General features: G+C 38.0%; 1 protein-coding gene across 6 annotated transcripts in view; it reads right to left on the minus strand.

The window, feature by feature from the left end:
• The window catches only part of MAP2K5 (mitogen-activated protein kinase kinase 5), a 273,345-nt gene that overhangs the window by 124,900 nt on the left and 123,851 nt on the right, over positions 1-24,594 (minus strand). For all 6 annotated transcript variants that reach the window (XM_030317858.1, XM_030317856.1, XM_030317857.1 and 3 more), the window contains one exon: positions 18,834-18,882. In XM_030317858.1, the coding sequence (XP_030173718.1) occupies positions 18,834-18,882 (49 nt within the window). The remainder of the gene's footprint in view (positions 1-18,833; positions 18,883-24,594) is intronic.

Raw genomic sequence — 24,594 nt, forward strand, 5'->3', positions numbered from 1 at the left:
TTGTTTTCTCTGAATTATTTTAAAGATTTTTTAAATCACTGGTTTTTAAATTTTTTATTTTGTTGCATTTTGGTATGGTTTTGTGTTTATCCTGGTTAGGGTTTGTTGAACTTCTTAGATCTATGGGTTTATGGGTTTCATCAAATTTACAAAATCTGGAGTCTATTTTTTCAAATTATTTGTTGTTCCTTTTTTTCTCTCCTTTCCTTCTGAGACTTGAGACTCCGTTACACATATATCCTAGATTTCCTGATACTGTCACAAAGGTCACTGAGCCTGTGCTAATTTTGTTTTGTTTTGTTTTGTTTTGTTTTTTGGTCTCTTTCGCTCTTTTGTTTTTTTGTTTTTAGTAATTTTGGATAATTTCTGTATTTCTAACATCAAGATCACTGATTGCTTTTTTCTGTGTGTCTAATCCACTGTTAAGTCCATCAAGTGAAATTTCTATTTTAGATATTTATTTTTCATCTCTAGATGCTCCATTTGATTCTTTATGACTTCCATTTCTCTCCTCATAATGCTCATGTTTCCCTTGAGATCCTTGAAAATACTTATAACATTTATAGTAAATGTTCTAAAGTCCTTGTCTGCTCAGTCCATTATCTAAGAGTGTGGGGGTGAGGGGTGATGTTTACATTAATTTTTTTCCCTCCTGGTTATGATCTTTCATCCATTATCAGAAAAATTCTTTGTTTACCTACTAATTCTTATTCAGATGCCAGATGTTGTGAATCTTATGTTATTAAGATCTGAATTTTGTTGTAGTCCTTTAAAGAGTGTTGGACTTGATAACAGCAGGTAGTTACCTTATTTGCAGGTAGCCAGATCATGTTGAAGCTTATTTTAGACTCTTTATTCATGGAGGGCCTAGAGTAACCCCTACTGTAGGGTTAGTTTAGCCCCACTATGAAAGCATGACCCTTTTCAAAAGTCTCTCTTGAATGCTCCAATGTATTCAGCAATGTCTCCCCACTCTAGCTGATTCAGATTTAAAAAATTCTGAACCTTGTATAAGCTTTGGGAATTGTTTAGCTTATAGTTCCCCAGAAATATTCTTTCCAAGACAGTACTTTGTCTAGCTTTGTAACACTTCAGCCTACAAATGCACAGAATATTTGGCTAACAACTCGAGGAGACCCTAATACAATTTCTTGAGTTCTTTTTCTGCATAATTCCTGCCTCTGTAGGGCTCTGCCCTGTAAATTCTAGCCATTTTGCTTTCTTGACCTCCAAACTTGGCCTCTTCAGCTCTTCAGACCTTTGGGCTCTGTCTAGGTGCCCTCTCCCTAAGCTCCACTCCAGAAACTGCCTCAAGCAGAAAGCTTGGGGGATTATAGAGCTCACTTCATCTGTTCACCTCTTCTCAGGGATCACAGTCCTGCAGTGCTTGTTATCTAATGTCTGAAAACAGATGTTTAATAAATTTTGTCCAGTTTCCTAGTTGTTTTTGGTGGACGGTTAAGTCCCATAGCAGTGATTCCTTCCTGGGCAGAAGTGGGAATATCTCTTTATTTAAAAATTCTTGTCTTTTCATCTTTTGTTCATTGTTTTGACCTGATGTTGTAAGTTGTCTTAATTTTTTGTTTGTTTGTTTGTTTGAGACAGAGAGAGTGTGTGAGTGGGGGAGAGGGCAGTGGGAGAGAGAATCTTAAGCAAGCTCCATGCTCAGCACACAGCCCAACAGAGGGCTTGATCCCATAACCATGGGATCATGATCTGAACCAAAAATCGAGTGTTGGACACTCAACTGACTGAGCCACCCAAGATCAAGAGTCACATGCTCTTCTGACTGACCCAGCCGGCTGCCCCTCAAAGCCGTTTTTGAAATAAGGAGGGTATAATATTAGGGCTTTATTCAGTTAGGCTAAATCTTAATTCATGTGGCAGAATTTGAAACAAATGTAATCTCTTTTAAATGTTGGAATGAGGATCGCTTCTTCAATTTAAGTTTCACTTCAGCTGAATAAGATATTCCACCTTGTATCTGAGGTATCAACAATCCTAGTATACAGCCACTGAACATATTACTTCCAACCTAACACTTAAAACATATGAATTCAGCAACTCTCAAAAACAGCTCCTGGAATACTGAAGTGATGTTTTCAACCTTATTCCAAGCCATAAACATGACAGATTAGGCAGAGAGCTTCTTTTTTTTTTTTTTTTTAATTTTTTTTTTCAACGTTTATTTATTTTTGGGACAGAGAGAGACAGAGCATGAACGGGGGAGGGGCAGAGAGAGAGGGAGACACAGAATCGGAAACAGGCTCCAGGCTCTGAGCCATCAGCCCAGAGCCCGACGCGGGGCTCGAACTCACGGACCGCGAGATCGTGACCTGGCTGAAGTCGGACGCTTAACCGACTGCGCCACCCAGGCGCCCCTGAGAGCTTCTTTTAAGTAGTTATATCTATGCTTATTAAACATTTTGTAATGTTTATTTTTGAGAGAGAGAAACAGAGCATGAGCAGGGGAGGGGCAGAGAGAGGGAGACACAGAATCCAAAGTAGTCTCCAGGTTCTAGCTAGCCATCAGCACAGAGCCCAGCACAGGCTTGAACTCATGAACCGTGAGATCATGACCTGAGCTGAAGTCAGACGCTTAACCGACTAAGTCATACAAGCACCCCTCTATGCATATTTTAATGTAGTCTCAAGTTATAAGAAACAAACAGCAATTGAAAGCATACAGTTTTTTATTCAGCTCACTTAAAAACACCATAGCCTTTCTTCTGTAAGCAAAGCACAGAAAAGGCGAGTCATTAAAGTGAGTGATTATAAATGGCAATCATCAGGGCAGATGTAAGTCATTTTGGTTTAATCAGGCCATTAATTATTAGGGTTTATCAATTAGTTTTATTGAAGGCAAGGGAGCTTAAATGAATAGTAGAGCATTGATTTTAACTGAGACATTTTCTCAAAGAAAATACAAATGAAGTGTGTAAAATTACAGGTCCTTTTCATACCACTAAAAAGAAATAAGCTTCAGGGCGCCTGCGTGGCTCAGTGGGTTAAGTGTCCAACTCTTAATTTCGTCTCAGGTTATGATCTCAGGGTTCGTGGGTTTGAGCCCCACGTCAGGCTCTGTGCTGTCAGATTCTCCAATAGAGCATCTGGGATTCTTCTCTCCCTCTCTCTCTGCCCCTCCCCTGCTTCCACACTCTCTCTCTCTCACAAATAAATAAATAAACATTAAAAAAAGAGAGAAATAAGCTTCATCTATTATAAAACAAAAGGCTTTGGTGAAAAACCAAATTAACTCTAATTCTCTTTGCTTGACATATAAAGTATGTTCCCTAACTTGCAGCAGTCTGATTTTATCTTGGCCAAGAGTTCAACAGTGTGTTGGGGAAATTGAGATAAAGGTACAATGCAGGGGCACCTGGGTAGCTCAGTCAGTTGAGTTTCCAACTCTTGGTTGCAGCTCAGGTCATGATCTTGCAGTTTGTGGATTCAATCCCCATGTCAGGTTCCATGCTGTCAGCAAGGAGACTGCTTGGGATTCTCTCTCTCCTCTTTCTGCCCCTCCCCTACTCGCTTGCTCTCTCCCTCTCTAAAAATAAATCAACTTAAAAAAAAAAAGGTACAACGCAAAGTGACTCATTTTAAAAATCAGGTTATTTCTTATCTTCTTTCATTTTAGAAAAAAATTTAGTCATTTTATGCAGATAGACTTTTATGGGAATCAGAATAGATATCTATTGGTCAGACCCTCTCAGAGAAGATGACATGGAAAGTGTGTGTGCGCATGTGCACATACATCCGCTCATGTGCGTATGATATACAAGATCATGGGTGATACATGATCTGCCTACACTGACAAGGTTGTTATGAAAACTGAGTGAGACCGTGGGCTTAGCAGTGCCCGTCACAGAGGTGGAGCTCAACAAATTGCCAAATAAATGAAAAGAATGGGAGAAACATTTTGTAAACTTGAATGCACTTTGTATACCACTTTGTAGAGTTGGTAATGACAATGACTCTCACCCTAGAAAGTCAGGAAGTGGATTATCTAATACACTGAACCAGATGCAGTGCTAAATAAAGTTCACTCTCATTATACAAGCTCTACCTGAAGACAGGCTCCACCAGGATGGCCAGTGCTGTTCAGGGGAGATCACAGAAGAGTTAACAATCACAACACGTGTCTCCTGTCACAATATATGCCCACTCCTTCAGTGAGATTTCACAGTAAGCTGGGCTAGTTATTGATGATGTACTGAATATCTGAGCTGCAGCAGGGACATCCCACATAAATAATAGCCAGTTATGATGCAGTTCTATTTCATAATTTGAAGTGCTTAGCAGATTACTAGAAAGATATCAAGGAGTGAGAAGAATAAAAGAATTTACAAACAGGGTCTCATGTTATGCAGAAGATAGCAGTAGACAGTTTTCTACAGGAGCCTATAATTGAATAAAAATCAGCCTTAAAGTGTTTAAAAATTAAACACAAACTTACCATATAACCCTTGTGGTCACTTTCCTACTCCATATTTAACAAAATATGAGACATCAGTTAACTATACTGATCAAGAGTAAAATGGTTACATCTTCTCAAAACTGGTATGTACCAGATAACCTGATTCACTGTGATTACAAATATTTAAAGAAAAATACTAACCACCCCCCATATCTACTCAAGAGATATGAAAACAGAATCAAATAGACTATGAATGGAATATGAATAGAAGCTTTATGAATAGAAGCATTATCATAACAGCCCCAAACTTAGACAGAAATCAAATGTCTATTAGCAAATGGATGAATAAAATGTGATCTATCCAGAAAATGGATTATTACAAAGGAACGGGCGACACACTGTACAACATGGTGAACCTCAAAAACATTATTTATTTAAAAAAAATTTTTTTAACGTTTATTTATTTTTGAGACAGAGAGAGACAGAGCATGAACAGGGGAGGGGCAGAGAGAGAGGGAGACACAGAATCGGAAGCAGGCTCCAGGCTCTGAGCCATCAGCCCAGAGCCCGACGCGGGGCTCAAACTCATGGACCGCGAGATCGTGACCTGAGCTGAAGTCGGACACTTAACCGACTGACCCACCCAGACGCCCCTCAAAAACATTATATTAACGGAAAGAAGTGAAATAGAAAAGATTCTTTTCTAATTGGGAGTTCTTTTTTTTTTAAGTTTATTTATTATTTATTTTGAGAGAGACAGAGAGTGTGAGTAGGGGAGGGGCAGAGAGAAAGGGAGACAGAGAATCCCAAGTAGGCTCCTCACTATCAGCCCAGAACCTGATGTGGGGCTCAAACTCACAAAACTGTGAGACCAGGACCTGAGCTGAAACAAAGAGTCAGACGCCTAACTGACTGAGCCACCCAGGCGCCCTGAGATAGAAAATATTTTTTATTGAGGTGTCTGGCTGGCTCATTCAATAGAGCATGCACTCTTGATCTCAGGGTTGTGACTTCAGGCCCCATGTTGGGGATAGAGTTTACTTAAAAAAAAAAAAGAATGAGTGAATGAATGAATGAATGAATGAAAGGAAGGAAAGGAAGGAAAGAAAGAAAATATTTTATACTGTATGATTCTATTTATATAAAATGTCCAGAAAAGGCAAATCAATAAAGTGAGAAAATAGATTAGTAGCTCCCTGGGGATGGGAGCAGGGACTGCAAATGGGCATGCGGACTTTTTTGGGGGCGATGGAAATGTTCTAAAATGGATTATGGGAATAGCTGCACAATTCTGTAACTTCTTAAAAACCCTTGAATCATACACTTAAAATGGGTGCATTTTATGATATACAGGCTACCTACCAATAAAACTTAAAAAAATCAGCCTTAAAACACAATTTGACTTATTCTCCATAGTGTCTCAGGTGCTTTGTGGTCACCGGGGTCACTTTCCTACTCTACTTATAACTAGATATTAAACACATAGTTAGTTAAACCAACCATATGCTAAATACAAAATTACAAAACTGATATGCACTAGAAGGCCTGATTGTGGCTATCAATATTTAAAGACACTCATTTTTAGGTGTCACTTCTGCGTGTTTAAGACTATTCCCCCCAAATGACTAAGGCTATGTATACAAAATGTGAAAACAACTGGTTCAAACATGAAAAATTTGGTCAACCAACCATAGTTGCCTCAATAACCTCCAGAAACTGCTTTGATTTTCAGGCTGGACTGGCTCATTTTTTTTTTCACTGAATTGACCAAACTGACTGTGGAAATTGGTATCATGTTGAGACAACCCATGTTGCCACCCATAACCGCCTCATGCAAGAAACTGTATCTTGACTCATGCTGCATCAATTAGCCATTAAACAATCCACACAAACAGCGTCAAGCTGAAGCTTGCTAATAAAGCTCGGAGCCCACAGGAGCATGGGCTTTCTGCGGCTCTTCACAAAAGCCCCCACCGCCCACAGCCCAGCCCCCGCTCCCAACACAATCAGGGGTCAGAGGGGGGAGGCTACGCTCCGTCAGGATATGGCTGGGTGACGAAGGGGCTGTTCAAAATAGATAAATAAGAGCGCTTTCATTAAACTACAGTTGGAGTTACCCAAGGAGCTTTGTACAGGGATCTACACGTCGATATCTTGGTAAGATTAGCTCCAAAGAAAATCTTGGCTTTGTCGATGCTACCACATGTTTTCTCTTGTCAGAAAAGGAAAGTCACGCAAATTGAGGATTCCCTTTTTGCTGTGATCTATTCATATCAAGGGCTGATGGTATTCTACTTCTGTTCCCTTTTGGACTCCATTTTGTTTGATGCTTAAAATATTTAATTTGCTCCGTGCTTTCCCGGGTAAGCCTCACTGGACGCTTCTAGAAATAGGCACGGGACAATTCTTAAAGGAACATGAGCTCAGTTTTAAAATGTGGCATATGGTTCTGTGGTGGGATGGCAATGAAAGCAGAAATAAACTTCCCTGCAACTTTTCCCTCTATAAAGCAATTACACGGTTTTGCCTGCATGCCAGGAAGCCGCTCTCAGTTTACCAGGAGCCAGAGGACACATTAGCAGGTCTCTCCTCCTGGTAACCTCTCCTAGCACTGTGGCAGGGTACTGCGGCAAAACCCTCTTACATTATGTTTCATTGTCTCATGAAAAGACAACAACTAATATATTTACCTCGTTACTTCTTGGGGACTACATTCTAATGAATGAGAACAGCAGGTACAATTAGATATAGACTATGCTGACAGTCTGCATTACAAATTCATCTGTGCACAACGGGGACACACATAAGAGAAAACCACAATGTGATATAAAAGTTATTCTAATCACTCCATCATGTAATAAAGGGTAGGTCATCCAAATATTCTTGTAAAGCCTTAAATAAAATTAAGCAGCATAATTAGCTGCGCGAAACGACAGTTATCATCTAGAGTCTCATGATTCAGTTCAGAAAGGAGGCAACAAACCTGGTTTTCTCCTTCACTTACGAGAAAGGCAAAGACAAACAGCTGATACAAGGCTGATACCAATGGCAAAATGGCTTCTGCCTTCCCTCAATCTTTTCACAGTAAGTAAAGCGGCTCCCTTCCAGCAAAGTGGATTTTTTTTGAATGTTTATTTATTTTTGAGAGACACAGAGAGAGAGGGAGAGAGAGAGGGGCTGACCATGAGTGGGGGAGGGACAGAGAGAGAGAGAGGGAGACACAGCATGTGATACAGGCGCCAGGCTCTGAGCTGTTAGTACAGAGCCTGAAGCAGGGCTTGAACCCATGAACCTTGAGATCATGACCTGAGCCGAAGTTGGACGCTTAACTGACTGAGCCACCCAGGTGCCCCCCAACATATATTTTAGATTCCTCCCTGGCAATATGTACATATTCAGGTCAGTGTGTGGGAAACACCAGGTGTGGAGGAACAAGTTCCTGGGAGTCAGAAGGGACATATATTCTGCCCCAGCCCTAGAAGAACCTACTTGTCCAAGTCTAAGACACCACAAATTGTTAAGACTCCTACTAACTATGAAGGCTTCTCAGTGAAAAAGGAAAATTACATTAAATGCATAAATGAAAGGTAAGATGCATTTTCATTGCAGATTTGGAGCAGCATGTCTATAAGATCAACTCTGGTAAACTGTTCAAAAGAAATAAAAATTCCAACAGCGAATACTTCTTTGGCACTTGCTGTATGCCCAGCACTGAGTTAAATGCATTATCATCATACGCATTATTAACTCATTTAGTTCTCATTATAACTGATGAAATACATATCATTAGCCCCAATATATAGATGAGTAAATTGAGGCTCAAATTAATGAAATTACTTGCCCAAGGCCACACAATTAGAGTCTCCAATCCTAAGTCTTAAGCCTTAACAAACTGCACTATATTTACAAGATCAACCTCATTTGAATGTATAGGTTGGCCTATTATTCCAGCTTTGGCACTGAAGAGCTGACCGATCTTCAGAGGTTTTATTTCAGTCTTTTCCACTTCTTACAGAAAAGTAGATTAGGAGGAAAGTTTGGGGAAGTTTCTAACTATTCTCTCACATAACCTCTTGCTGTTTTCCTCGTGAAGCAGTTATTTGAACCATACAATAGCTGTTATGTCCCAGACACAAGGCTATGACCTCTTTGAGGAACTGACCCAAGGTCACGTAGCAAAGTTGAATGAAGAGGCAGAAGCAGAATTTAAACCCGGGTCTGACCCTAAAACTAGAGCTCTTCCATTAGACCACCAACTACTGATTGCCCTTTTTATGGCTAAATTATTTAGCCTTATGGAGCCTCAGTTTCCTCATCTAAAAATGGGGATACGATGATACTTTTCTTGCAAGGTTATCATGAAGCCTGAATGAAATAACATACACAAAAGATCTAATACAGTAGTGTATGGAAGGCATTCAATGAATGATAACAATTACTGTTGCATGCAGTCTACAGGAAACTTAATACTCCAACAGCAAAACAATGGATTTGATTTCCATGGTGCTGATCACTTCAAACTATGTCTTGGAGCAAAGAACAGACGTGAAGAGGTCTTCTAACTGCTAAACATTCTGGCAGAATGTTCTATCTTAGGACAAATCTCTTACTTTAATAATAGAAAGGGCAACAAAGGATAATTTTCAATGAAATCCCATAAAACTGTAGTATAATTTTTTCTCTTAGAAAAAATTCTAGGAGAAAAACATTATTCCCAGAAAGATATGATTCAATTCATTCATCTAATAAACATGCACTGGCACACAATCAGTATCATAAATTAACTGTGGCCTCCAACCTCTAACCAAAGAAAGGACCATGACACAGGTGTTCTCCTTCTCCCTCTGATAAGCTCCTAAACTTCATGGTCTGCCTATGAGACAAAGTGATGATCAGAGCTGAGGGGCTTGGTGAATCAAACATTCATCAAAACCACATACAGAGTATCCTGCTGGGTGGTTGGACAGGGCTCACTGTAAAACCCAGGGGCTCACATTAGGGTACTATAAAAACCTGTGAGTCAAAACACACAATGATCACATAATCTACTTTAAACCCCAACCCTCCAGCAAGGGAGAAGGATTTTAGGGGAGGTGACAGGGCATAACGACCCTCTCCCACTTGTATTCCTTCCCTGTGTGCCACATATCTCTTCTCTCTCCTCTAAGGCTTCCAAAGATACTCATTTCAGAATGGGAGGGCAAGGTGGCCTGCATGATTTCCCTGGGTTCTTCATCTTTTTTGATATGTCCCCAAAAAAAGGAATAACTATGCTATGATAAATCCTATCACAGATGTAGAGGAGAAAGAAAAACTAAGCCCTCTCAGATTAAGTAGGCTACCCAAAAGACAACTACAATTTTTTTTTAAATTAAGCTTTTTATTTTGATAAAATTATAAACTCACATGCAGTTCAAGGCATAATGGAGACATCCTGTATTCCCTCTGTCCATGGTAACATCTTGTAAAACTACACTACAATATCATAAACAGGGTATTGACACTGATAGAGTCAAGATAGACAACGTGCCCAACACCATAACCTTTTACAGCCACACCCACTTCCCTCTGGCTCCCGAACCCTCTCGTTAGCTCCTGAAAACCACTAATCTACTCCCCATTTCTATAATTTTGTCATTTAAAAAATATGAAAATAGAATCATATAGTACGTAGTATTTTGTGCCTGGCTTTTTTTCACTCAGCATAATTCTATGGAAAGTCATCCAGGTTATATATACCAACAGCTCAGTCCTTCTCATTGCTGAGTAATATTATACAGTATAAATGTACCACAGGTTGTTTCATTATTCACTCACTAGAGGACACATGGGTTGTTTCCAGTTTGGGGCTACTATGAACAAAGCTGCTATCAACATTTGTGTACAGGTTTTTGTGTGAACCCAAGTCTTCATTTCTTTGGGACAAAGAGTCCCAAAAGGACTCAGGAGTGCAAATGCTGGGTTGTATGTAGTTGCATGCTTGAATTTTTAAGACATGCCAAACTGTTTTCCACTGGGCTACATCACTTTATATTCCTGTCAGCAATTTAAATTTTCTACATTTTGGTAGGTATGTAGTAATATTTTGTTGCGGTTTTAATTTGGCTAATGATGCTGAACATCCTTTCATGTGCTTATCTGCCATTTGTATATCCTCTGCAGTGGAATGTCTCTTCATGTCTTTTTACTGTTGAGTTTTCAGAGTTCTTTATATATTCTAGACACATACTCTTTTATAAGAACACTTTTAAGTAATGCCATGTGGGGTTTCTTGTCTTTTGAAGATCGTTACCACAAATACAGAAATCCCCAGCGATTACTGGAGGCAAGGAGAATGAATGACCAACGTGGGGAAGGAGGCTGAATTTCTAGAAGGGTTCATTCACGTGGATAGTAAGAGCTGGGGAAAAACCAACAACCCACAGTCATTAAACTAGTTTGTTTACCTCAGTTAATGGGCTAAGTCTATTTTTTTTTTCAAAAAAAAAATGTTTGTGAGTTATGATCTACTACGGCACTGGCATGTGATTAATATTTACGTTTAAAGGACAGTATTCACAGGATTGAAAAACAGGAGCCACGGCAACTGTGCTTCTATCACTAGCACTTGCTTAACATAAATGCCCCTTCCAGACACATTTGACTGAAACAGTCACAGAGCTCAGGGCAAGAGCCGCCACACCTCAGTTCTCTCATTCTCTCATGTTGCAACATAAAACCAATGGAAGGACGATTCCTTTCTAAATGGCTTGGGTTGCCCAAACACTAACCAACTCTTAAAAAAAAAACAAAAACAAAAACAAAAACTGTGGCTGCTCCTCCAGATGGCAAAAATATGGCTTAGATTAAAAACTCACTATAACCTATGGATAAGCACACAATGAGTTACATCTCTACTAAAGAGGTTGTTATGAAAATTCTGTGCACATTTTTCATAAGTTACTTAAAATTAACCAGGTTCATTTTCAATTGAAGGCAATGCTTTCCAACAGTCCTTTCCCTAATCACTTTTTCCAGCAAATGATCATTCCCTCATTAGTTTTTGCCAAAATCCCAACTTTTGATAGACACTAAGGTATTGTTTTAACACTGCCACTTTGACAACAAAATTTATTTCCTGAGGGATTCAAAGGTTTTACTTCTATCATCCATTCCTCTTCTCTTGTTTAATAAACATAATAAAACAATTTTGGAACATAATACAAATACTACTGTAGCACTTTTTAAATCTTAAAATTTATACTGATCTCATTTAACAGGCATTCACAAATATATACAGCATTTACCTGCCTACACTCTTGGATTATCAGCCTGCAGTTCTCTTCCACGTTCCTTCCTTAAAAAAGAATGCCCTTGCACGAGACCTTCTTGTACCTTTTTTGGCAAGTTCCTATGGATCTACAATTATTTCAAAATAAAAAGATTTTAAAAAATGCCCTTGCTTTCCATCCAAGTTGTGTATCAACATGTTCTTTTTATAATTCTTTGTTAATGAAAATACTTTATTTCAGTATACTTTATAGTTTAAAAACCCTTTCCCCTTAAAGATGTCTTTTGATTTTACTACACAAGTCTGGTTTAGAAAGCAACCATTGTCTTAGCTACGCCACATGTGTTAATTTTCAATTATTTGTTTGCATTTCAGTCTCTTATCTTCATTTCTAAAATATTTCATATTTCCTAGAATTTCCCACTTTGAAGGAACACAAAACAGTTTATACATATCAAGCACTTCAGGCAGTATCTGGTACAGAGTAATGCTTAATAAATATTCATTATTATATACTATCACTACTACTGTTATTTTCATAGCATAATCTACTCTTGGGGAATTACCAATCTTTTTCTTTCTTGTCCCATACACCGCTCTGATTTGCCTTGTTCCCTTACCTTGCTAGCATGTCATACTTCCGTCTTTCCTGGATTGCAGAATCCAAGATCCTAGTGCTTGAAGGAACTTGAGTGATCACCTAGCCATGCCCTCAACATATATATGAGGAAACTGAGGCACAGAGAGGAGAGACCTGCCTTTATAGGGTCACACAATGAGGCAGTCAATCAGTGTGACCGAATTGAAAATTCAAACAAAGCTTTTTACTCCTTCCTAGAAATTAAGCTTTTTACATTTTTTTTAATGTTTATTTATTTTTGAGACAGAGAGAAACAGCATGGGTGGGGTAGGGGCAGAGAGAGAGGGAGACACAGAATCCGAAGCAGGCTCCAGGCTCTGAGCTGACAGCACAGAGCCCGACACGGGGCTCGAACCCACCAACTGCGAGATCATGACCTGTGCCGAAGTCGAACACTCAACCGACTGAGCCACTAGAAATTAAGCTTTTTCAATTGTCCAAGTCAGGCCAAGTCAGTGCTGCACCCTGTAGTTAGTTCTTTACTAATATCCAAGGGAATAAAATGGCTTAACTAACGAAAGGAAATTTTGTCCAATTTCCGGATGCTGTCAATTGCTGGCCAATGACAGCAGGAACTTTTACATTTCTCTCTCTTTCTCACTTTGCAAATGTCCTTTAAATCATGAGGGATTTTTTTTGTCCAACTTACTGATTTGCTAGACCAAACCTAGGTAGGATTGTTCAAGAATGATGAGGTATGGTAATAATGACAGAATCCCCAAGACCCCTTGAAAGAAAGGTTTGTCTTTTTGATAGGGGAAACTTCTTTCTCAAGTACAGCTTCTACCACACTGCTAAGAAGAGACTTCCTTCTTTCTCTCTTTTTTTTCTTTACAGCCTGAGATACTATGGTAAAATTCACTCTTTCTGGGCGTATAGGTCTATGTGTTCTAACAAATGCTACAGTTGTGTAACCACCAGCGAAATCAAGATATAGAACATTTCTAACACTCCCCCAAATTCCCTCATAGCTTTATAGTCAACCCATGCGCTACCCCTTGGCAACCACCTATGCATTTTCTATCCATATAGTTTTGCCTTTTCCAAAATGTCATATAAGTGGACTACACAACAGGTAGCCGATTGAGTCTGGCTTCTTTCACTCAGCAGAAAGTATGTGATACCCACCCATGTTGCTGCATATATCAGTAGTTTGTTCCCTATAATTACTGACTGGTATCCCACTGTCCGGATTAACTACAGTTTGTTTGTTCATTCACCGTCTAGAAGTCATCTGAGCTGTTTCCAGTTTGGGGGGGTCATGAATAAAAGCCACCAGGAGTGGGGCTGCTGGCTCATGTTGCAGGAGAGCGCCAAGCTGCTTCTCATTTCATAGTTCCACTGGCAATGCAGGAGAGTTTCAGCTGCTTGCTGTATTCTTGTCAGCACTTATATTACCAGTTTTTTCTTTAATTTTAATGAAGGGCTCCCTTTTAGAAAAAAGTAGCAGGAAACATTTTTTAGCACTCTGAACAACCACTGAAACTTCAAGCAACCTTTCTTGACTCCTTTCTTTAACACCGACAAGCAACCTGTTGGGAAATTCTGTTGATTCTACCCTTAGAATATATCCAGAATCTGACCACTTCTACCCATCTTCACAACTGTCTCCCTGGTCTAAGCCCCTGTGACTCACCTGGATTATGCAACTGTTCCTAACGGCTGCTTCTGCCCTCGGCCGCAGACACAATGGCTTCCTCGCTGTTCTGTGAACACTCCAGACACATCCCACCTGGTGTCTTCTGCTCTAACTTCCTCCATCAACCTACTTGACTAGCTCCTCTCCTCCTTCAAGCCTCTGCTGCAGTCTCATCTTCTCTATGAGGCCTACCTGGTCAACACTGCAACCTACCATTTGCCTGCCCCAAGCCTGATCTCCTTTTTCTTTTCTCCATGTTAGTAACCACCTTCTAACACTCTGTATTTTTTCTTACATTTATTTTTCATGGATTCTTTCCCAAGCCTGCCCCATCCCTGCTAGAATGCGTTCCCCAAGTATAGAAATCTTTCATTTTTTTATATTGATGTATTCCAAGTACTTAGAGCAGTGCCTGGAGCATAGTAGGTATTAAATAAATAGTTGCTAGATGAACGAACTAACAACATGACATTGGCATCTGAGGTAGCACCAATTGGAAGATCTGTGTGAGGCCAGATTTATCAAAAGTAAAGACGGGTAGAAGAGAACATTTCTAACATGCATACTGGAAACACAAGACTTAGTTTCTCCAAATAAAAATCTATTCACATAGCATTTGCCTTCAGAATAACATTAAAAAATTAAAAAATATATAAGTAATATAAAAAATATTAAAAAGCTCTCCTACTAGAGAAAATAGTTCATATATACAAAAAATGTCTTGGGACATCAACAACCTAGGTTTTTTTTCTTTCTATAAACTTCCCCACCTGTATAAGATTGCCCCAGCCTGATTGCCAATTTTATTTTCTTAATCTAAGCTCTATTCTCATTACCCTTCCGTTTCTATTTTTTATCCTCAGGGAAAGAGAGAGCAGTTACTGCCAGGGCATTCTCACATCTTCCAAAGAAATGGCATAGGTGTTAATCTTGTATTTATGTTTGATGTGGGTAATGATGGCTATGACTGGAGCTGCAGCTTTATTAATATGCAGGGCTCTCACCTCATTAGTGGCGATGTATGTTTTGAAGTTAAGCTGCAATGTTTGCTGTAATGTCAAATCTGGTCTACCAGACTTTCTCACTGTTCATTTTCTTTGTTTTTACCCAGTCAGTACACGTTATGCTTATGGGACTCACACATGTGCTATTTAATAAAGACAATTTTCCACAGTAGTTAATCTTGGTGGAACTTTCAAACATTTTTAATAATTATGTCCTCATGTGATATCACGTGTCTATCTTAGAGAAAAGATTTTCATAATGTTTGACCTGGTAGTACAAAGAATAATAAACTCTATTCCTGGCTCGATCTGGAAGTGGTACATGCTTACTAACTTAAAGTGATTAATTCATAGTTATTATATAATAAAAACTTGCACTCATTATCAGGCTTTGATAGTTTATGAAGTACTTTCACATATATCTCAACCAAATCTTTAAAAGAACAAAATAAATAAAACTTTATTGAATATAATACTTGATAATCCATTATGAACAGTAACTGTTATACTTCAATTCCTAAAGAAAATTTCCAGTTGACATAATACACACAAAGAAACTAACCTGTACCAGACTAACAAGCCTCATGGGGTGGGTGGTCTGTCACTGTCGCTGCTCAGGTGTCCTTCCCTTCTACAGTCCTCACTGCCTATGCACTGCAGAGAAGACTCTTAATGTTCACCAGCTTGTCTGGATGTCATTAACTGGGTTTTACTCATTCCAAAAGATACTATACATGTATGTGTGTGTGTGTGTATGTATACACATATATATGTATGTGTATGTGTGTGTGTCTGTGTATATGTATATGTATATCTATATCTATATCTATATCTATTTTTTTTAAGCTAAAACTCCAGGACCACAGTATTCCAAGGAAGCTATTTAAATGTGAGATATCGTTTTTTGCCTCTTTTCTCATTAGGTAACTGAATAAATCTCTATTTCTTAATCTTTTAAAGTCTGTGTTCATGAGTACAAGACCCTGGCTCTAGGGGCAGCATTTGTGGGGAAGAAAATGACGATGGGAAGTGAACACAGGTATTTAGATCAAGACAAAGAAGAAAGAAACTCAGACGGCTGATGAGTGTTTCTCGGTACCCTCTTGTTTTCATTCTGTTCTCAAAGTCCCTGTACCCACCCCTCACCCCCCGCAGAAGGACCACTGCCTTTGATTTGACAATGTGACACATATTCAGCTAGAATTCCCATCATCATTCATTTAGAGAAAGCAAAAATGAATATATGGGCTTTTAAGAAGGTACAGCAATGAGCTTATACAGCAAAAGTGTATAAACAAGTATATTACCTATTTAATTGCCTTAGTTGAACTTAGAAGCTCTGATCTTTAATTGCCTGATTGAACTGATCTAAAAGCTATAATTTTTTAATCAGGGAGAAAATTAAATAGCTTTCTGGTAAATAAAAAGGCATCTTTAATCTTATTTTTATGGAATCCAAGTTATTAAATATGGACAAAACCTCTAAAATATTAAGTTAACGACTCAATCTAGAGTAAATTTCTCATTACAATGCTTCACAAAAGTCTTCAGGGACACCTGGCTTCGTCCACTCTTCAATAAAAACACATGCTTTTAATCCAGAAGGTAAAAGTTTTCACGAATAACTAGGAAACTCAAAAGCAAAGTGTATAGAGATATTTAATGAGGTATATTACCACCGCATCTTATTTCTTTAGCTGAGTACCCATAATTACTGGTGAATAACTGTTCATCTGCACTGTAATTCATTAGTCCTTCCATCTACACAGATGCAGATGCACATTCACTCCCTGGTGTTTATTTACGACTGAAATCCCTTGGGAGGGTTTCTTGGCCTATTACCAGTGCCCCCACTCAGCCCCTCACAGTATTGTCTTCCCTTAACTAGTAGCATTTTACAGTGGGTTACACCATAGGAAGGGAGCTAGCCAGCAAAGACTGAAAAGAAAAGTTCAGGATTCCTTTTTGAAATCTTTATATCCTCCATCAGGAAAACCACCAAGATCACCTAGGTATGTGAAGCAATCTCTTAAGGAACAGGGTTTGATGATATCTGAAACATGAATAAGAGGAAGGGATGCAATTGTATAGAAAGTGAAGGTTTTGCATTAAGTGATCAAAGAACCTTTTCTTTGCTCAGGCTGCATCCGGAGCTGGGAAGAACCAACCAGCCTCTGAGAGGCTGTGGTCAACCACACTTGCCAAAGTGATTACAGATGGTTGTTCTGGGAATCTGACAGACACCTTAGACTTCACTTTTAGATCCCAGGCATAATCTTTCAAAGAAAAATTCAATTATTTTTCCAAAACAAAGGGTGAAATTAAAACCAATCATTGCGAAGAAGAAAAACCAACGATGACTGCAGAATAACCAAACAGTATTTCCCTATCCACTATATATAGTTCTTAGTGCCACTATGAACCCTTCTAGAGAAAGTTATGACTAGGGAGAATTCACTATAAGCCAGAAGTATGCTGTATGCCCACAGTGTAGGATGATCCTAAGGATCACTTTAATAGTAACATTTGCATTTCCATGGCAAGGTCCTTTTAATGAAGGTTTTGCTATGGAGAATTGATGACTTCCTTTACTTCCTTTGTCAAATGGATAGCAGATGTCCATAAAGATCAATACAATGACAAGAACTGACCACTGTGTTAACTTCTATTAAAATGGCCATAACCACTTTATGGGTTAATGAGTATAGGGAACAGAAGCATACAGGTCATGTGATGTTAAATACCATTCTCTCTTAACCTTGGAGCTGAAAATGCTCCATTTCTTTTTTCTCACCCACCAGATGTGTTCACATGATGATTTCTTCCCAGGAAAAGTAACACTAACACAACTCAGCTCACTCTCCCTACATCTATCTACATTTTGTACCAACAACACCCTAGAGATAGACTGGACTGGCTTTAAGGGAAAATTTGGATCATGATTCCAGTTAATCTGCATAAACACCTTCAAGAACTGCAAGTTTTGCTTGTCAAAATTTACACACCCTCTTCAAGAGGGGACGAGGGATTTAGGAAGAAATCTGAAATCACTAGGATAGTAAAACTGCCACAACAAAAAACAACCCTTAGTGACAGATGTGATAGCACAATTGAAGGCATCAGTTGTTTACTCACTCTCAAAGCTTATACCTTTTTTAAAAAAAAGTCCCTTTAATCACATGTAATGTGTATGCTGGTGCATTCCCCAAATGTGCATAAAGCAAGGCTGAGCAGATGTGTAAAACTAAACAGGACTGTTAGTAACATGAGGCCCGGAAGTGGCTTTGCTATAGTCTGTTTCTCACTTAATAATTTGCTCCAAATGAATTCAGACATTTTGGAAATGTTGGAAAACACAACGGGAACTTGTTTTTGCAGCATTCATTTAATTGATCATTCTTCTCAAGTGTTCTGTCAATAGACCCAGAGAATAATTTCTGATGCATTCACCAACTCCTTGTTTAAGGTTTCCCTTTCAAGGTATGTGAAGCCATGTCTTAAGGAACTGTGTATGATGATATCTAAAATGTTAATAAGGGGAAGGGATGCAATTGTATAGAAAGTGAAGGTTTTGCATTAACTAGAGTTAAGATTAAAAATAAGATCCTGTCATTTTCAAATACTATGTTATGAAATACCTTTATGTGTTTGGTAAACATCTACAAAAATACCAAGTTTATAATCTAAATCAGAGTAGTTGAAGGAGAAGATAAGAAAAACATTTAGAAAGCAGCCATCTTTTGATTACCAAATATATCAGCTGGCGTAAATAGCAGATCATGTATTTTAAAATGAAGGGATCCTGGAGTGGTCCGCACTCAATGTCAAATTAAGTTAGAGCTTGTAAGCTCAGTACATACCTCTATGTAAAATCTTTAAACTCCACAAATAGGTAAGGCCTTTAACAACCTAAATTTAAGAAAGAGAAACAGTACAATGATGATTTTTACCAGGAACTTTCCATATTTAAACATATAATCATATCAACCATAACTCTTCCTTTAAAACTCTAAAAACCAATAAACATTTATTGAACATCTCCCATTTCTGTGCCAGGTTCTTGGAGGATGCCAAATGTATAAGCTACAGGTTTCTTCTCTAATGGGCTTTCAGTGTTCTGAAGATAAGGCATGATTAATGAAAAAAATAAGTGTTGTGCATGGAAAATGACCTAGAAGTACATCTACTAAGTTCTCAGTGGTGGAATGGATGGGGGAAAAAAAGGACAGGAAAAAGGGACAAAGATTTTCATTTTTTTTCCTATACTTTTATACACAGAATTTTTAAAAAAGTCATGACATTTAAGGGGTGCCTGGGTGGCTCAGCTGGTTAAGCGTCCAACTCTTGGTTTCGGCTTAGGTCACGATCTCATGGTTCATGGGTTCAAGCCCCACATCAGGCTTCGTGCTAACAGCATGGAGCCTGCTGGGATTCTCTCTCTCTCTCTCTCTCTCTCTCTCTCTCTGCTTCTCCTCTGCTCTGTCTCTCAAAATAAATAAACTAAAAAAAAAAAAAAAAAAAAAAAAAAAAAAAAAGTCATGACATTTAAGACCAAGGAAAGATATTTTTAAAAAGTTGGCTAATGAAAGCAATCTCTGTCAGTAATCAGGATTGCTTTTCCTGTCAGTATTCAGGAAGGCTTTACTAAAGTTCTGGGCCCTAAGAAACAGATTCAACTGATGTGACGAAAAGAGAAGAAAGTGTTCAGGCCAGGATAAAAATATACAACCAAAGTGTTGGGGCCATGTACTCTTCCAAAAAATCAAGGTCAGGAAAGACAAAGAAACACTGAGACTACTCCAAGTTAACAGAGACCAGAGACATGACAACCAAATGCAGTATATAATCCTAGACTGGATGCTGGACAAGAAATTTTTTTCTTTTGGTCTATAAAGGGTATTACTGGACAACTGTCAAAATCTAAGTCAGGACTGTTGATTATATAACAGTATTGTACCATTGCTAATTTCCTGATTTTGATCAGTATACAGCAAGGATGTGAGAGAATACCCTTATTCTCAAGAAATATACACCTTAAGTATTTACAGGTAAAGGGTCATGACGTCTGCAATTTACTCTCAAATGTTACAGGGAAAAAAATACATACATACACACATATATATATGTATATGTATATATATACACATACACACACATATACCAAGCAAACATTTCTAATAGATTTTAACTCGATAAACGAGCGATGTCTTGCAATACGAGTAGTATCTGACACTGAACATCACATGATCACGACTGAGCCAAAGGCTCTCACTCTCTCCCACTGCAGGATCGTGGGTGATTGTCTCCCATGCTCAGATGCTCAGTCTCAGGCCACAGTGTTTGGCAGAAGTCAGTGATTTTTCAGAACATTGGAAGGTGCCCACAACTGGCACTTGTGTATTTTTGGTCATTTCAAAGCACCTATGGACAGTCCTTTGCTTTTCCATACAAGAGTAAGTTTAGGGATGCTTTGCTTCATTCTAGGTCAGGCTGCTTGCAGACATAGACCCTTTCCTCTGCTGTTTTATTGTCAGTTACACTAAATACAGTATCTGACAAGAGTTTTTTAACATTGTACTGTAGTCAACATCTGTGAGAGCATATACAATGGCCCCCATGCAGAAAAAGATTCCATTCAGCAAATAGATAGCAGTGATTCCATTAGTGATAGTGAAAGTTGTCCTGCACAATAACCCTCCTCTCTCTTGTCTTCCTCATACCAGCCACGAAGGTTTTCAAAGGTACGTGCAGGTTAATTTGTTTATTTTTCTTTATATTTTGTATTTTCTTTAACATTTTGTATTACATTATAGTATTATAATCATTCTCTTTTTAATATAATTTTTTAATGCTTATTTAGTTTTGACAGAGAGAGAGAGACAGAGAGTGAGTGGGGGTGGGGCAGAGAGAGAGGGAGACCCAGAATCTAAAGTGGGCTCCAGGCTCTGAGCTGGACACTTAACCAACTGTGAGGCACCCAGGTGCCCCTTGTGATCATTCTTATATGAATATTTTGGGGGTGTAGAACAAATCATCTGAGTTTACATTATTTCTTATGGGGAAATTCACTTTGATATACAAGTGCTTTGGATTACGAGCATGTTTCCAGAATGAATTATGCTCTCAAACCAAGGGGTGTGTGTGTGTGTGTGTGTGTGTGTGTGTGTGGTTGTGTGTATTTTTAAAACCAAACGTAGTTAACTGTTGACAACTGGGAAATCTGGAGGAAGCATCTTACAACTTTTCTGTAAGTTTAAAATAGTTTAAAAAAAAGTTTCTAAAAAAATGTTTTAAATGATATTAGGGTAGGAAAGAACAAAGTATATCAAGATGATCAGCCTCACAAGCCAGTCTGGCAGGTGCAAGTGTAGGCTCACCTAGAAAATACCGAAAGGGCAGGGCAAGAAAATAAAGTGAGAAAATAAAAACATTCACATTAGATTGGATTTTTGATTGAACAGCCTGTGTTAAGAATAGTCAAATAAGATTCTGAAAAAAAAAATGTTTCTAAGACCCTAAGTATGTGGGTTACAAGTGCTACCTTCTATGTGGGAAGTTTAATCACTAATCTTTTGTAAAAATCTTTATATAGAAATTGTTATAAAAGGGGAAGCACATGTTTTTATTCACACCCACTGACCCTGTATGCAGATAAGCGTGAATTTAACAATTTCAAGGTTGACTATTCATAATTACATATCAGATACAATGCATGAACCACTTTCACTCAAAATTTACTCAAGAATTTAAAAGTACTCATCATATTAGAACATTTTAGGTGAGTCAGGAGTATAAGAACAAGGAAATCTACCATTATGAGGAGTAACTGAGTGATTTATGTATTTTTGAAAATGATGAAAAGAAGCCTAGAGCTAAATACACAAGGAGTTTAGTTGATCAAGAAAGACTATGAGCAATTCTAAAAACAGAAATGCACAGGAAGAAACCCAATTTCTAAATACTAAAGATCTAGAAGAAGGTAAAATCTACATCAATTAATGCTGAGCAGAAATTAACATATTTTCATTGTTTTCTTAGAGAGGGATGTACTCCTGAAAGATTTGTTAGCGGTATGATTATTTCCATGATAAGTTTGTCTGTTTTAAGAGAACAGAATATATATTTATAGCAAATCATTTCTTCCAGGATTTGGAAAAAGTGGCATTACAATAAAACACATATGTTCTGGACAGTAAGATAGTAAAAAAAAGAAAGAAAAGAAAGAAAAAGAAACTACCAAAATAGGAAAATGGTAACCAATAGGAGGAGGAAATAAGACAAAGATATTTCCTTAAATGTTTATTAAAATAACATCAATAATGAAAACAATTTTCTCTTTGAGCAGTAGGATAAGGCTATCTTATTTGGCATGGAAATAATCACCTCTGAGTTGGGAAATAGGGTTAAACTTTTCAACTTATAAGGTTAGTTGCATATTATAAAACCTTCCCATCAAAGATGGTTCACCACTAAAAATCAGTCCACAAAAAAATGAATAACCAGAAAACACACAAGGGGAAGGCAAACCATTATATATTCAGATCAGGCAGGAAAAAAGTAAAACAAATACTGATTGTATGACACTTGCTAAAATTATAAATCTTGTTAGTGATTCAAAAGAATATGTCACTCTTCCAACTTTGTCAAAATACACGTTTTCTTTTAGAAGTATATGAAAAGCAGTATACGGAGAGCTAGAAATCTGTCCATTGAAAATCTAGAGGGTATTATTGGTATTCAGTAGGCTGGGTTTCACAACAATGACTTGACAAAGCCTTGACACTAAAAGTACTTATATCTGCTGTCAATCACTCACTCCTTGACATGTCAAGTGCACATCCTTTCAGGGACAACTTCCATCAACATTAGCACTCAAAATACAGTACACAGTGTCACTGCTTCAGAAATGAGAAGAAAAATAAAACGTGCAAGATGGCAGGGAATGGCAAGAAGGCATTCCTCTTTCTCGGAGACCACATTCAAATGGAAAACAGATAAAAATCACTGAGCAAGCTAGAAGCTGAAATCAGCCAGTTTATATTAATTTTTTTTTATATCCTCTTGCCATATATCCTACAAGAGAAAATTTGAACAACATATCATCAAGGCTGACAGGGGGCCATCCTATAATGAACCTTGGATCTTTGGACCTCCACAGCATGCCAGATTATTAGAACCTGGAAAATAAAGTTAATTGGGGGTGGTGGGAGAGGTGCCTACATGTGGTTCTAAGACATGAAAAGAATCTGAAGCAATTGTATGTGTCACTCCATTACTTTCTTATGTACTTCTCCTTTTTTCCTTTTTCTTTTCTTTGTACCCTTGTTCTCCCTTTCAGTCCTTCCTCCCCTTTTTTCTCCTTCTCTTAGGAAAGCAGCGTGAAAAAGCATGGGGTCTGGAGTGAAACAGCCCTGGGTTCAAATTATTACTGATTAGTTGTAGGTAACTTTAACTTCTCTAAATCTCATCTTGCCATGTATAAAATATGTTCAATAACCTACACGTTACAGAGTTTGCTATAAAGATTAAATGACATAAAATTTATACATAAAATATGTATCAACAATTGGCACAGGAGGTATTCAACATGCACCCATTTCCCTCTTCTCTCATCTGATTCTGTTGCTTCTGACTTGGCAAGAGCACACACATGCTTCCTTGGCCTCACTGAGGGAACCCAAGGGAACAGAAGATGATGATCTGTCTTCACAATACTACAGGAGAAACAACTAAGGATACCAGGAACCCAGTCAGGCTATGAGAGTATTTATTTACTTTTACAAACCATGACCTGGAAACCATCAATTTGCTAGTCTTATTTTAACTGGGAGAATGCTTCCACTTGTGTTTGTCAGCTGCAACACAGGATTAGTTGTTTGTAGCCTACTCAAATTACATGAAACGAAAAAAATACACTTTGGAGGCATTATACAAGTTTAGGCCCCAGCAGAGTTTATAGAAAGTAGTAGATGAAGAGCAAAATTATCAAAAGCATTTCTTTTATTCTGGCCACAGGCAGTTTTCATTACTATGACCTGATGAGCCATAAAAGCTAAAGAAATTGGACACATATTAGGGGAAAAAAACCCTAATTTTAAAAAATGTAAGGGCAAATGTAAACAATGCTTTGGGCTAGTGCTTATTTTGAGTGCCTTTCACTAAAATAATTTTTGCCGTATTTTCAATTACCCAATAGGTAAACCTGGTATTTGAAACCGAATTATTATTATTATTATTTTTGCTGACTCCATTCACTTCACAGGCTTCTCACGCCAGTAGAAATGAAAAGAACAATGGCCTTGTGTGGATGCCCTACACAAGAGGGAGGTAAGATTTATGAAGTCCAGGAAGAACATGCTTCTCTAACAGAAGAAAGCAGATTCCTATTTTAGCCAAGTTCAACACATAAGTGAGTATACAGAACTCATATACTTTTTTCCTTTTCATTTGGTATCTTTGCCTTTTTTTGCCCTTTATTATACGTGTTATTAAACTTTAGAGCCAAGAACTGCCAAAAGCCACAAAGCATTCATTCCCTTCTGAGATTAAAAGAGGAAATGAAACATTTTTATTTTCATCTAAAATAGTGATTTAAGTACTCAAATTTCATACTAAACTAAT

Source organism: Lynx canadensis, chromosome B3, assembly GCF_007474595.2.
Source record: "Lynx canadensis isolate LIC74 chromosome B3, mLynCan4.pri.v2, whole genome shotgun sequence".
Taxonomy (NCBI): Eukaryota; Metazoa; Chordata; class Mammalia; order Carnivora; family Felidae; genus Lynx; species Lynx canadensis.